The sequence below is a fragment of the Helicoverpa zea genome, chromosome 24, assembly GCF_022581195.2.
Source record: "Helicoverpa zea isolate HzStark_Cry1AcR chromosome 24, ilHelZeax1.1, whole genome shotgun sequence".
NCBI lineage: Eukaryota > Metazoa > Arthropoda > Insecta > Lepidoptera > Noctuidae > Helicoverpa > Helicoverpa zea.
This window is the reverse complement of record NC_061475.1, coordinates 713,696-726,697: the sequence shown is the minus strand read 5'-3', so window position 1 is coordinate 726,697 and position 13,002 is coordinate 713,696. Positions and strand designations below refer to the sequence as shown.

Sequence of the window (13,002 nt, the reverse complement as noted above, 5' to 3'; positions counted from 1 at the left end):
TTAAATGTAAATAAGAGAGGAAGTAGCTTACTCCCGGGAGAAGGTTTTTGTCACCATCCGGCTGCGGGAAGCAGTTATCCTGGGACGCAGATGAAACCGAGGTCTCAAGCGAGTAGAAAATGGGTTTGTACCAGGGAGTATAAGTTTAAACATTAATTTATGAAATCAATTTTGGCATGATTTATGAAGGCGAAATATGCTTAGAGACTCATGCCCATTTTCACCAACAAATACCTAAATTTAGGAATCCCCTAAGAGCATTTAGGGAACACTTAATACGAATTTCGTTTTCACCAAAGTTTAAATGTCCCTTAAAACGGCCCAAGTTAAGTGTCACTTAGAATAAGGGCGTAAGGGCTTAACCCTAAACGTTAAGGAATCGTTGGTGAAAACAGGCATCATTTGGTTTTACTACCCTTTGTATTTACCATGCCTCTGCGAATAAAGGTTTTTCATTTCATTTTCATTCTTAAAAGCTCACTCCATAAATCCGGTGTTGTCGTTGGACCTCGTGTCCTCGGTGTCCTCGTTGTCTTCGTTGTCGGTCTTGTCGTCGTCGTCGTCGTTGTCGTAGTAGTTGTCGTAGTTGTCGTAGTTGTCGTAGTTGTCGGTGTTGTCGTAGTTGTCGTGGGTGTCGTCGTCGTCGTTGTCCGTCTCGTCCGTCTCGTCCGTCTCGTTGTCGTAGTCAGTACCGGGCCACGGTAGTTTTTACGTCGGAAGATCATTTCCTTCTTACCGTACAGGCTATATCGTGTATCATTGATCATACCCAGATACTTGTGTCTGATTACAACATACGGTTCAATTTCGGGATAAGGTGCAGCTTCATTAAGAAACATATACGCTTGAGCCGGGTCTATGGTTTTGGGTTGTTTGCCGTATATACCAACGCGCAAGTCTACACTTGTGACGAATTCTATTTCTACGAAGAAGTCAATATCCAGGTATTGGAAGCCGCCCATGCAGAGTCCGGCTGATCCGGTGCACCACCTCCGTAGGTTCACAATAGGTACAGCACCTACCGGGTCCTCACCGCTTGTAGCTTTGAAGATTATGCACGAGTATTCAAAGGCTGACACTATGGTTAGCTGAGAAAAAAAAGGGAAAATTATCAATCTGATTTAGCTATAGACAGGTATACGTACAGACAATTTTTATGAAGTTTATGAGTAGCTGATGTTAGAAAGAGCTTTTTATTTGGTTGTTTAATTCTGATCATCATCTGCCTAGTCTTTGACATCTGTCTGACATTTGACGGCTGTCATTGAACATCCGTGGCAGTCGTTACGGGTAGTCAGAAGACAGAAGCCAGTAAGTCTAACCAAGGGGTATTGGGTTGCCCGGATAACTGGGTTGAGGAGGTCAGATAGGCAGTCACTTCTTGTAAAGCACTGGTACTCAGCTGAATCCGGTTAGACTGGAAGCCGACCCCAACAAAGTTGGGAAAAGGCTCGGAGGACGATGATCTACCTAGTCTTATCTCAAATATATTGGGGTCGACTTGCCGTTTCACACGATGCAGCTGAGTACCGGTTTTCTACATGGAGCAACCGCCCCTCTGACCTACTCCAACCAGTTATCCCGGCGACCTCATACTTGTTACGCTTAACGCCAAAAATGTTAAAAATACAGCTGGGACACGCCAATTTAACGTGCCTTCCGAAAAATGGAGGAAGTCGTCATAACAAGATGATCGGTCAGACAAAACTAACACGGGTTGATCATTTGTATTTTTCGTGGATACCCATCGTGTTAGTTTTAACGTCTTTAGGCTTATGATCAGGATGTCAATAGAGACTTACATTGTATGCTAGTTTTCCCGTATTTATCAAGTTGATGTTGTCAGTGAAAATTTCATATTTCATTTCTTCCCTATCGCAGTCGCCGAAACGCTGTACGTTAGATGTGGCTGAAAATCAAATTACATTCGACTCTCGTTAATTCGAAACTCGGGAACTTTTAAAATATTACGAATTATCGAGTTTTTGAAATATTAAATAGTTCGAAAGTGAGAGAAAATAAATAAAAAACCGGCCAAGTGCGAGTCGGACTCGCGCACCGAGGGTTCCGTACAAATCCTGTATATAAAAAGTGAGTCTCGCGCCAACCGTTCAGTTTAGAACAATCATAGTTATGGTAATTTCCTGAGAGTCAAAATAGTTAATATTTTTTATTTTATAATATAACTAAAATAGTAGGCCTTACCTTGTAAAAGTTATTTTATTAAAGTTATTTATTACACATAGATAGGTTTGACTGCCATTGTGGGATCGATAACAAAGATCAGATATAGTTATGGGAACTCCTTTACAATTTATAACGTAACCTTGTGTTGGAGCTTATTTTATTTTAGTTGATGAGAATTCACTACTAATGGGATCTTTTGTTTTTGAGGGATCAATCACCTAACGAGCCCCAGTTTCAGGTTTTTTTCGAAACTGCCTGAAGACTTGTAACTGTCGAATTGTAACAACGACTGCTAGAGAGTAGGATTCGGGGCTGCTAGCTTTACTTTTCTAGAGCCTTGACAAAAGTGTAATTATGTCCCTTTCTTTGTTTTATAAAGTCAGCTTTATTTTATTTTGTAGCATTTTACAAACAAATCCAACTTCAAACATACAAAAAAGCAACAAGAAAACAAAAGCAAGAAAGAAATTAAAAAGATGTTAGGTGCATAATAACCTTTGAATGATTTAAAATTTTTCACAGTTTAGAGGCAATTATATCTAAGAAGTGTTTGATATGAATGTCAACTTTAATATCTCTACGCGTTCATGTGAAAAAGGGTAGGTAGTAAGTTTATAATTATTAAAAAAATATTTTATGTCAAGTATAATATTTTAATATTTTATGTAACTTCAAATTTATCATTTTCGCAATTTTTCCTTTATCTGTACTATATAACGTTGCTTCTTGCCGAATTTCAAGATTCTGAGTTCACAGGAAGTACCTTGTAGGTTTTGATTCCCTAGCGTGTGACGGAAATTCGTCTAAAGTGTCGGTATAACTGCTGTATCTTTTGATCGCGTTCACTTAGAAGTTTGATTTTTTCACTACCTAAAGGGACAATAGGTATAAGTATTTGGTATAAATTTCAATTTGATACCTTTATTCGTTCGTGAGAAATAAGGTAGTAAGTTTCATTTTATTAACATATTTTTTTATGTTATATAACTAAAAAAATGAGATTTTTGGAATTTTTCCTATATTTGCATTATATGACAATGCTTCATACCAAATTTCAAGACTCTGAGTTTACGGGAAGTATCCTGTAGGTTTTGATTCCTTTGCGAGGTTGAAAATATCGACATAATCGGCTGTATGTTTTGATTGGCTTGGCTTAGAAGTTTGATATTTTCACAGCTTAAAGAGGCAATAGACCTGAGTATTTCATGTGAATTTCAGCTTGATACGTCCACGCGTTCTTGAGATAAAGGGTCTTGACAGACAGACAGACAGACGGACAACAAAGTGATCCTATAAGGGTTCCGTTTTTTTCTTTTGAGGTACGGAACCCTAAAAACTTCGAATTATTAAGTGATCAATTATTGTTTATTAAGTACTATTCTATAACAATTTCAAAGGTGTACGAAAAGACGAAAATGATGAGAAAGCATTTCAGGCATTTTTTTCTCTTAAATATTTTTTTGAGCAGTCTGATTCGAAGCAAACCAGTATAACGGTTCTTTCGAAAGACTTATTAAAATACTGAATTTATAATGTGAATTAATAAATAATCCATTATACTGGTTTTGCACTTACACAATAACTTATGAATCACTGCTCAAGTTACTGTGTAAGTGCCATCCACGGAGATCGTTGTTCTCCATGGTGCCATAACAGAATCTATATGTAACACAGGCCTAAGTTTTCTTTAAGCTGAAGTTCTGTCCTATTTTATGTTTAAGTTTGTCTGTTTCAACAGACTTGGTTGAAACTTTGCAGTAATATAGCTCATATATCAGACTGACATACAGGCTATCCAAAAGTAGTTTCGACAACATAAGCTAGTGATGCTCAATAACTCACTTCTTCTTAATATGAGGTGGTTTTGGGCGATCTTAGTAACGGCTGGCCTGCCAATCAAGTCTACGCTTCGTTGCACCCAGTCGTGATACATACTGTAATCCAAGAACCTGGCTGGTGCTTGGCAACCCGGTCCGTAAATACCGAAACCCAACTGAAAGTCAACAAAAACAATGATTACGGCCTGGCCAGCTCGTTACTGGCACTCCCATGGTCCACGCGGGCAGCGGGCTGTAGGCAGCGTGACTACAGGTGCGCGCGGGATAGTCTTGCAGCTGTCACCGTGCCGCTCCCCGCTGGACCATGGCAGTGTCACTAACGACCTGGCCAGCCTCTAGTATACATCTTTAAGTAGCTTTCGGAGACGGCGGATTTACGAGCCGTTAGGCACGAAGGTGTAACTCCGTCGACTGGTCCGTAAATGTCAGAAATCAATATGGACGGGTTGTGTCAAGTTACCAGTCTCCAGCGGCGATCAATCTTGACCACTAGGATGGCTCCGCTCCGCCACACGCAATGTCCTCCCGTAACACTTCTAGCGCAGGCCGTATGCATCGGCCACATTGTGTCTAAGTCCAGCTGTGAACATACGTAGGTAGGTAAGTCTCAATCAAAACTAGATTAAAATTAAAATAATAAGACAATGTAATGGAATTTAAGTAAGTTCTAATGACAAGACAACAATATGGTCCTGTCGAACTGATCTGATCCCGGAGCCGGAAGATATGATTTAGAACTTCATGATAGCACATAGTATCATAGCTGTGTTTGGACTTGCTAGTAGTCTTAAAATAATTTCTAAGTGCATTTATTAAAGTTTCTATTTTTGCATGCCTAAGTTAAGGTAGAATGTATAAGGATCGCCAATTGCATTTTTGTAGCATCTGTATTTATATTGTACCTACATTCCGTTGCAAATAAACTGTTATTCTATTCTATTCTATTAAAGCTTGTTTTTCTAATGTTTTCTAAACTGTTACAATTTTTGCAGTTTCCAAAGATGAGCAAACATTTTACCACAACTTCACCTGATGGTCAGTGATGGTGTGGTTGAAGATGGACCTTGCGTGCTTAAATGCGTATTCACTCGTGCCTTGGAAAGGTGCGGATTAAATATTTAAATGTTTTGTTGACTCAAGACAAAGTACGAATTTTTGAGTTGGTATTAACGAGAAGTGTGATGTTAATTTGACCTTAATAGATAACAATCTGGTTCAGTTTTACTGCGTTTATTGCTACCAATGCTTACAGCGCTTTTACACAAGCGGACTTCTGTCGCGCTCAGTAAAACCGAGCGTATACGCACTGAATGGCATAACCTGCCGTTGTTCAATGGCTTGCAGTGACAGCCACGTACGAACCGACCGATGTCGCTCCGAAATACCGCTGGTGTCAAAACGCTGTTACAGGTTCTGATTTGAAGAATATATTCATATTTGAAAATAATTTCTCAAATACTTACCCCTGATCTCCTGTAAAAAATCTTGCATTCTTCGGGAGATACATATTTCATTTTATGAATCCGCACTGTGGATTGAGCGCAGTCTAGAAAATTAAGAACATTACAACATACTCGTATGATTTGAATTTTCAGTATAATCTATACGTATAATAAAATGATAGGAAAGTCAAAACTGTACATTGAATATTTTTTTTAAAGAATACTTGGGGGGTGATCCATAATCGATTCTGAACCCAAATATGTAGTTTTTTGAATTTTTTTCTGTATGTCTGTTTGTCTGTATGTTTGTCCCGGATGAACTCAAAAAGTACTGCATGGATTTAAATCAAATTTTGCATGACTATTACCTGGGGGCCCGTTCAACACATAGGGTATATATTATCACGCTATCACCTACGGGGGTTGAGCAATGAACGAAAAACAAAACGAAATTGGAAAATCTATATTACGCAGACGAAGTCGCGGGCAACAGCTAGTACAATATAGAAAAATAATATTAAAGCTGACTTACTTTCAGATAATATCATTGCATAAAACTTCTGATTCTGGAAGTGTGTCGGTGGTGGGCAGATGGGACGCAATGCTGAAAACACAATATAAAGCCTGTTTGCTCAAAAAAGCTTTCTTGTTCTGTGTTGAAATGACGTAAGAAAATATCCGATACCCGTCATGTAGCTAGGAACAAGAATGGTGTAGCGTTGGTTACTAGAAAGCATCGCTATACACTGTCAGCCAAAACTGGTGACTGTCAGTTTATTTTGAAGGTAATCGTGAATTCGAACAAACTTTTTACCCGGTCTGCCACCGGCCGGATACCTCATCATTGCAATGTTCCGCGAGTCCAAACCAATAAAGAAACAATACCATCTGTGCGAGTTGTTTGACGCCATATTTATTTTAGTGACTAATAGCACCGCAGTAGGATCATCCTGACTGATTTAATGTCCGCTCCGTTCAAAGAGTTAAATTACAATCCGCTAATTAGATGGACGTTGTGTGACGTTTGTTCAATCAATGTTCGGCTCATTCAATGTAGTCTAATTCTATAAAGGCGCAAGTCCTTCAATCAAGACATAAAAATGATGTAACTCTTCCTGTTACAGCCTTTTTATCGTCCCACTGCTGGGCACAGGCTCCTCTCATATGGAGAAGGATTGAGCATTAATCACCACGCTTGCTCAATGCAGGTTGGTAATTTCAGTTTTTTTAGTCCAGGTTTCCTCAAGATGTTATCCTTCGCCTTTTATCAGCCATTGGTGTCCAAGATATACTTAGAAATTACGTACAAACTTAGAACTTAAAACTTGGTACTTGCCTGACCTGGAATCGAACCCACACTCTCATACGCGAGAGGTCTTTACCCAATAGGCCAACACAACTTTTAATATTCATATAATTTATATATTTTATTCATAAGTCTTACGCATTCTCAAATAATCAGTTTCTAATTGTATCATGGCTAGGGTGCTGTAGGAGCCTCTCCGGAAGTCAGGGTGGAAGGAGTAGTCCCGGACACCGATCGACTCCCCGCTGCAGTTTCGGCCAATGACCACGCGAGCTCGGGCCCTGACCAAAACAATTACTATATTATAGATAACTAGATGTTCCTCGCGGCTCCGTCTACTCTCCGTGGGAACTACCGAATGCATCGAGATTAAAAGTAGTCTGCCTCGATGAATGAGCTATATTTATTAGCATCACGAAATAAAATAGATTTGGGGCAAGTGAAATACTTATGTAGCGGTACTATAACTCACAACACCGCCATCTACACATTCGGAGACGCAACTATCCTGCATCGCACATGCAGTGTTCACGCGCACAGTGAATACACATAGATAACCCCGACAAAAACTGTCGGGCAGTAGGCCACCGGACAAAAACTCCGTCCGGTCGGAGGATCCTCCCTTTACTGCGAGGTATGGTTCGCTTTACTCTCTGCTCTCATACCTCCACACTTATAAAGAATTACTAACGCATGTCTCGCATAGGGTCGCTGCATATGCTGAGCGGGGGCCATTTCGCGTAATTGTGACGCATATTTTCCTTTTTCCATTCTCTTTTTTTTTTCGTTCTCATTCCTGTTTTGTTTTGTTTTATTTTTGTGAGCTTTTATATGTTTTTGTGTGTGCGTCACGAACGCGAATAAACGTTTTGATTTGATTTGATTTGCATGGTTCGCGGGGGATGTAGCCGTCAAGATAAGGTTCCTCCAAAACATTATTCCTTACGAGTTCAATATTTAAATAAGGAAGAAATGTGTTAATTAAATCTTATATTTACCTGAAGTCATCTTTAGGCAACTCGTCTATTTCAGTAGCAGCTCCGAGTGCTATCTGTCTTGTCACGAGCACCACGGCTACTGTGTAACGCTTAGAACCTAAAAGTTAATTCATCTTCATCATTGTCATGTTTAATACCTACAGCAATGATCTCAAGAACTCAACCAGTCAAAGGTTTCACCAACTGCCATCAACAATCAGTCTACCCTATGAAATTAGCCATTTGACGCATCATGCGCAGAAGTGTTTTCATCATATTTATTACCTACAAGCTTCTGCCAGTGACTTCGTCCGCGTTAGATTCGGACTTTGTGCAAAGACAGGAAGAAATAATAAACACCAGCCTATCCAATTATCTAACTAAATCTATACTTACCTACCTACTACTACTTCACCTTAAAATAAATAAAATGTAAACTATTAATTATTTGTAATTTAGACTAATATTTAAACATTACCAAAATAAAGTTTAAAATAAATGATTTAAAACTTACAAGTCGCCCAATAAGGTTGAACACTCTGAACGTCTATTCCCATCAATCGCATCAACAGCAAAATGGCTAATTTCAGAATTACAAAGTTACCTTGAGCAAACTCTTTTTAAATTAGCCTATGCTGTCCCACTGCTGGGCAAAGGCCTCCCCCAAAGCCTTCCACTTTTCTCTATCCATCGCTGCTTGAGGCCAGTCCGAGAGGAAGCTGTCCAAGTCTTCCCTCCAAACCTCTGAAACGTAGGGTCGAGGTAGACGGGCAAGAGATACAACATGTCGACGAATACATCTTACACTTGAGCCAGTTAGTGTCCTTCGAAAACAGTCAAGACAAGGAAATCGATCGACGGATCGAAAACGCCTGGAAGAGCTACTGGTCCATGAAGTCGCTTATGAAGGGTGAGCTCCCTTTATCGCTGAAGCGAAAACTAGTCGACATGTGTATTCTGCCCATCCTAACCTACGGCGCTCAGAATTGGTCTTTGACCGAATCTCAGAAGTCAAGGCTAAAAGTATGCCAAAGGAGCATGGAGCGTAGCTTGCTCAACATACGGCTTAGCAACCGGATACGCAACACCATTATCCGTTCCAAGACGGGCATAGTCGATGTGGGCAATAAGTCTGCAAAGTTGAAGTGGGATTGGCCGGATCACATCTGTCGAATGCACCCGGACAAGTGGGCCAATATCACCACAAAGTGGATGCCCGAGGACGGAAGGCGACCGAGAGGGAGACCAAGGAAACGCTGGAGGGAAGCAAACTCTACTAAAATGAAATGGGATCGTTCATTTTGCAAGCTGTTCTTACATTACGTACATCACTTTTACATGTCTATTTATTTTGAGATCGGAGGAGCGGTTGAATTTCTTATCTGACTAACCTTTAGAAGAAATATTGAAATAAACTCAAAAGTCGTGGTCTCAATTTAGATTCCGTCATCAGCCGTTTTATTGTACCACTGTCGGGCCCACTGCCTCCTCTCACACTCAGAACAAATGAACATTAATCTTCACGTTCACAGAATGCCACGCTTGCTCAAGGAAAATTGGGGATTACAGACTAGTCCAGGATCCCTCTTCGACAATGATTTCCAAGATACTTACCATACGGGTAGTATAGGATTCCGAGCCAAGGGTAGGTCTCAATGCGAGTGATTCCATCATACACATGCCTTATTGGAGAGTTGTCAATGCCACAACTTGCAGAAGAAAGTACTGAAAACATAACAAATATATAAATGCCTTAGTATCATGCCTTGCCTTTTCGCTACTATGCTGGGGTCGGCTTCCAGTCTAACTTGCCTGACCTCTGCTGAGGGGCTGCCTGACCTTCAGAGCCCAATACCCCTTGGTAAGTCTGGTTGCCAGACTTTCTGGCTTCTGATACCCGTAACGACTGCCCGTAACGATGTTCAAATGATAGCCGGGACCTACAGTTCATCGTGCCCTCCGAAACATAGTCATTGTTGTCTAAGTTATACAAACTTTGAAAAAATTCATTCGTACTTGCCTGTCCTGGAATCGAATCGACATTCATTCTTGAGAGGTTGGTTATTTAGCCACTAGGCCACAACGACTTACTCTTATTCTATGATTATTGTCCACTAAAAAAATAATGACTTAAAACTAATTACTTACACAGATTTAAACAAGACGGTATATTGAATAATAGGACACAAATAGCAGTCAAACTAAGCATATTGTCTCTAAAACTATGTGCCCTACACTTCACAGTAATCACTAACACAGAGTGACCCCTGTGTCACAGCAGCCAAGATTATATCATATACACGGGGTCTTTGCAATGTTCTTAGTGACAAAAGCGAAAGTTCATCTAGTTCCTTTCGAATTTCCCAAGCGAATATTACTATCGTGAATAACTTCGTTGCGCTTAAACTTATAGACGGTGACCCCCGTAAGATATCGTCTTCATCCGAAAACTACACCAACAGCCCGGTCACACATTAACAAAATATTTGAACATTTATTTACACTGAATGATTTCTGCATTTGGATTTTTCTTATAATGAGACGCTTAATAAAATCAGTTCTTTCTTATATAGCAACAACCCACGGCAAATTAAGTAATGTTTTCAATATAAACTCATTTGTTTACAAATAATTCATTTGAGTAATCGTCGCCTGTTTTGGAATTCCACTTTTGCATAATTCCACTTTGTCGGGCAACCAAAACACCAGTAACTGACAAAAATGGCATACTTTAGTTTCATAACAAAACACCATCGTGGGGTAACTGGATTGAAGAGGACTAGTTGACATTCGATTCGTGTAGAACAGTGACACTAAGCTGCATCCGACATACCGATGCACAGTGGATCCGGCGTACAAAAATGTCAAAAATCGATTTTGAGAATACTACGAGGTGCAGATGAGTGAATTTGACTTATATGGGTGTAAAATGGTTCAAAGTATTAAATAAGACTTAAAATTTATTCAGATGGGATTTTAATTAATGATATTTTTTTGACAGATCTAATACTTTTTATTTAAATAAGAGGTATTTACACTATATTTTAAAATAAACTTAATCTATATTTACATTAAAAAAATTAAAACTAATAAAACGCTTCGAAAAATTGATCCTCATCGCTGTCAACCGGCAGTGTATCCAAAAGGCTGGCTGCATTGCCACGTTGAATGGCAATGCTTAATCGTTTGGCGACACAAAAGCCAGCCCTTGGGTCACGAGAAGTGTCAACAAGGCGCTTAGAAATTTCCTTCGCAAGCGCGTGAGCAATCGGCCCCCACGGCCCGAGAGTTTCAACCCCAAACGGCTCAAACATGTAATTTCCGATAAGGCTACTATATTTGCGCCGTTTGAGGTCCTCTGCTTGTGAAGCAGCGGAGCCAATACAACACGCAGTTCTAGGAAGATGGGATGGCGCAAGAGTGTCGACGCAGGTCGCGTCCCATACTAAAGACCTACCCATCTTCCACGGGAATAACGACATACCGTCTGGTCTCTTGCCATCGTCGCGTGCCAGACCACTGGGTTCTAATACGGCTGGAACGCCGACAGTAACGAGAGCGTGACGGATTATGTCACTGATTTTCGCATGTCGTGCAAAGCATCACGCGCTGAGGCTGCACGACAAGCCATGGTGTCCAAGGCTGCGAACAGCTTCGCCACAATGGCGGCGGTGAGGAGAGCAGCATGGAACACCCACCCCATAACATGAAGAGAGAAGACAATAATGAACCTATTTACTTAAATCTACATAAATGTACCTAAAGTGCTCTAAGCAAGTCGGCACAAGCAAAAACTTGTACACCAATCATATAACCCGCGTAGCACCCTCATAACTTAAACAATACATGAAATATTTCGTCATTTTTTGTCCAAATATAGGTAAATATCTTGGTCTTTAATTTCTATGTCAAAATGAATCAAAAACGCAATAAGCAATAACAAAACAATCAAGCAATCTCGATGCGCTAACTTCCGAGATCTAAAAAGTAACTACAACACTCTATTAACTTATTTATTATCGACATAATTACATACGTTATTGTAATACAAACTTACTATTCTACTTCTAAAACTATATTTACAAACTAAATTATTACGTACAATCAAGAATAAAAATAAAAAAGGGGATAGAAAATAACAAAACAAAACCAAAAACCAGCTGAGGGTTAGGCGTCGAAGTACTCCGCATCGCTGTCCCCCGAAAACGTGCCCAGAAGACTGGCCGCATTGCCACGTTGAATGGCAATGCTAATTCTTTGTCCAAAGAACAAGCCAGCCCTCTGATCACGTGAAGCGTCGACAAGCCTTTTCGCTATGTCCTTGAACAGCGCCCGAGAACTCGGGCCCCATGGTCCGACGGACTATAATATAATTGAATGACACTTAAAATATTTGCAGTTACGGACAGGACGGGTTGTCGGTCTAAATGCAAATATGTGTCATTTGCTGCTATATTAGGGGGTTTATATTTTACTACTTATCGATCGGGCCGGCCATGTTAATCATTTAAAGATTGTAGTGACAGGACGAGCATCTAGAGTGGCTCGGGAGTAGTCATGGCGCCCTCACGTACCGCATGACGCAGGTCCTCACCGGACACGGTTGTTTCGGGAGGTACCTGTAGTGTTCGCCCTACCTGTGTCTCTGTAATTACCATCCGATAATTAGGATATCGGCTCGCTTGCCCACATAACGTCTTACTCCCGTGCCACACACTCTCCCGGTTTCCCGCCAACTGGCCATAGAGTATAGTGTGCACTCTCCGCGTCTATGCGACAACGAGACGACAGATATCGGTGATAATACAGTACACTACATCCCTTCCTTTGTTTAGTAAAAACAAATTAAACTCCGTCACTTTGCCGACATCAATAACCAGTCTGGTGATCAGTCGATGGACACCGATATCCCGCCTGTTAATCCATGTGGAATCAAACAGTCTCAAATATTGCTGTACGGTCAGCCAACGAGCACTCATCTTGCTTGGTCCGATTCAAACAGTTTATTATCGAAATCATCTACTTATATATCTAAGTAATGACATATTAAGGTAGGTATCTCATGCTCGAAACAATTACGAACACTTGAGATCCACTAGCGGCAAAATCAAAATGGATATAAAAATAAATAAAACCAAACTGTACCTGCCTATTAATGGAATATAATAAATCTTCATACTCCCAGTGGTTTCCTCACATTTTACTCTAGCTACCTACTCCTTTCCCTTTTCCTTCAAATGACCAAGTAGTGC

At 40.3% G+C, this 13,002-nt stretch overlaps 1 protein-coding gene across 1 annotated transcript; it reads right to left on the bottom strand.

Annotated features, from left to right (window-relative positions):
- Window positions 1–452: 452 nt before the first annotated feature.
- On the bottom strand, window positions 453–9,581 carry LOC124642148. The gene is made up of 9 exons (XM_047180461.1): window positions 9,365–9,581; window positions 7,772–7,868; window positions 6,912–7,054; window positions 6,000–6,071; window positions 5,489–5,571; window positions 4,486–4,605; window positions 4,030–4,180; window positions 1,803–1,909; window positions 453–1,088 (listed from the first exon to the last, which is right to left on the bottom strand). The coding sequence occupies exons 1-9, from the start codon at window positions 9,483–9,485 to the stop codon at window positions 453–455; spliced, it is 1,530 nt and encodes a 509-aa protein (XP_047036417.1). The 5' UTR covers window positions 9,486–9,581.
- Between the last annotated feature and the right edge of the window lie 3,421 nt (window positions 9,582–13,002).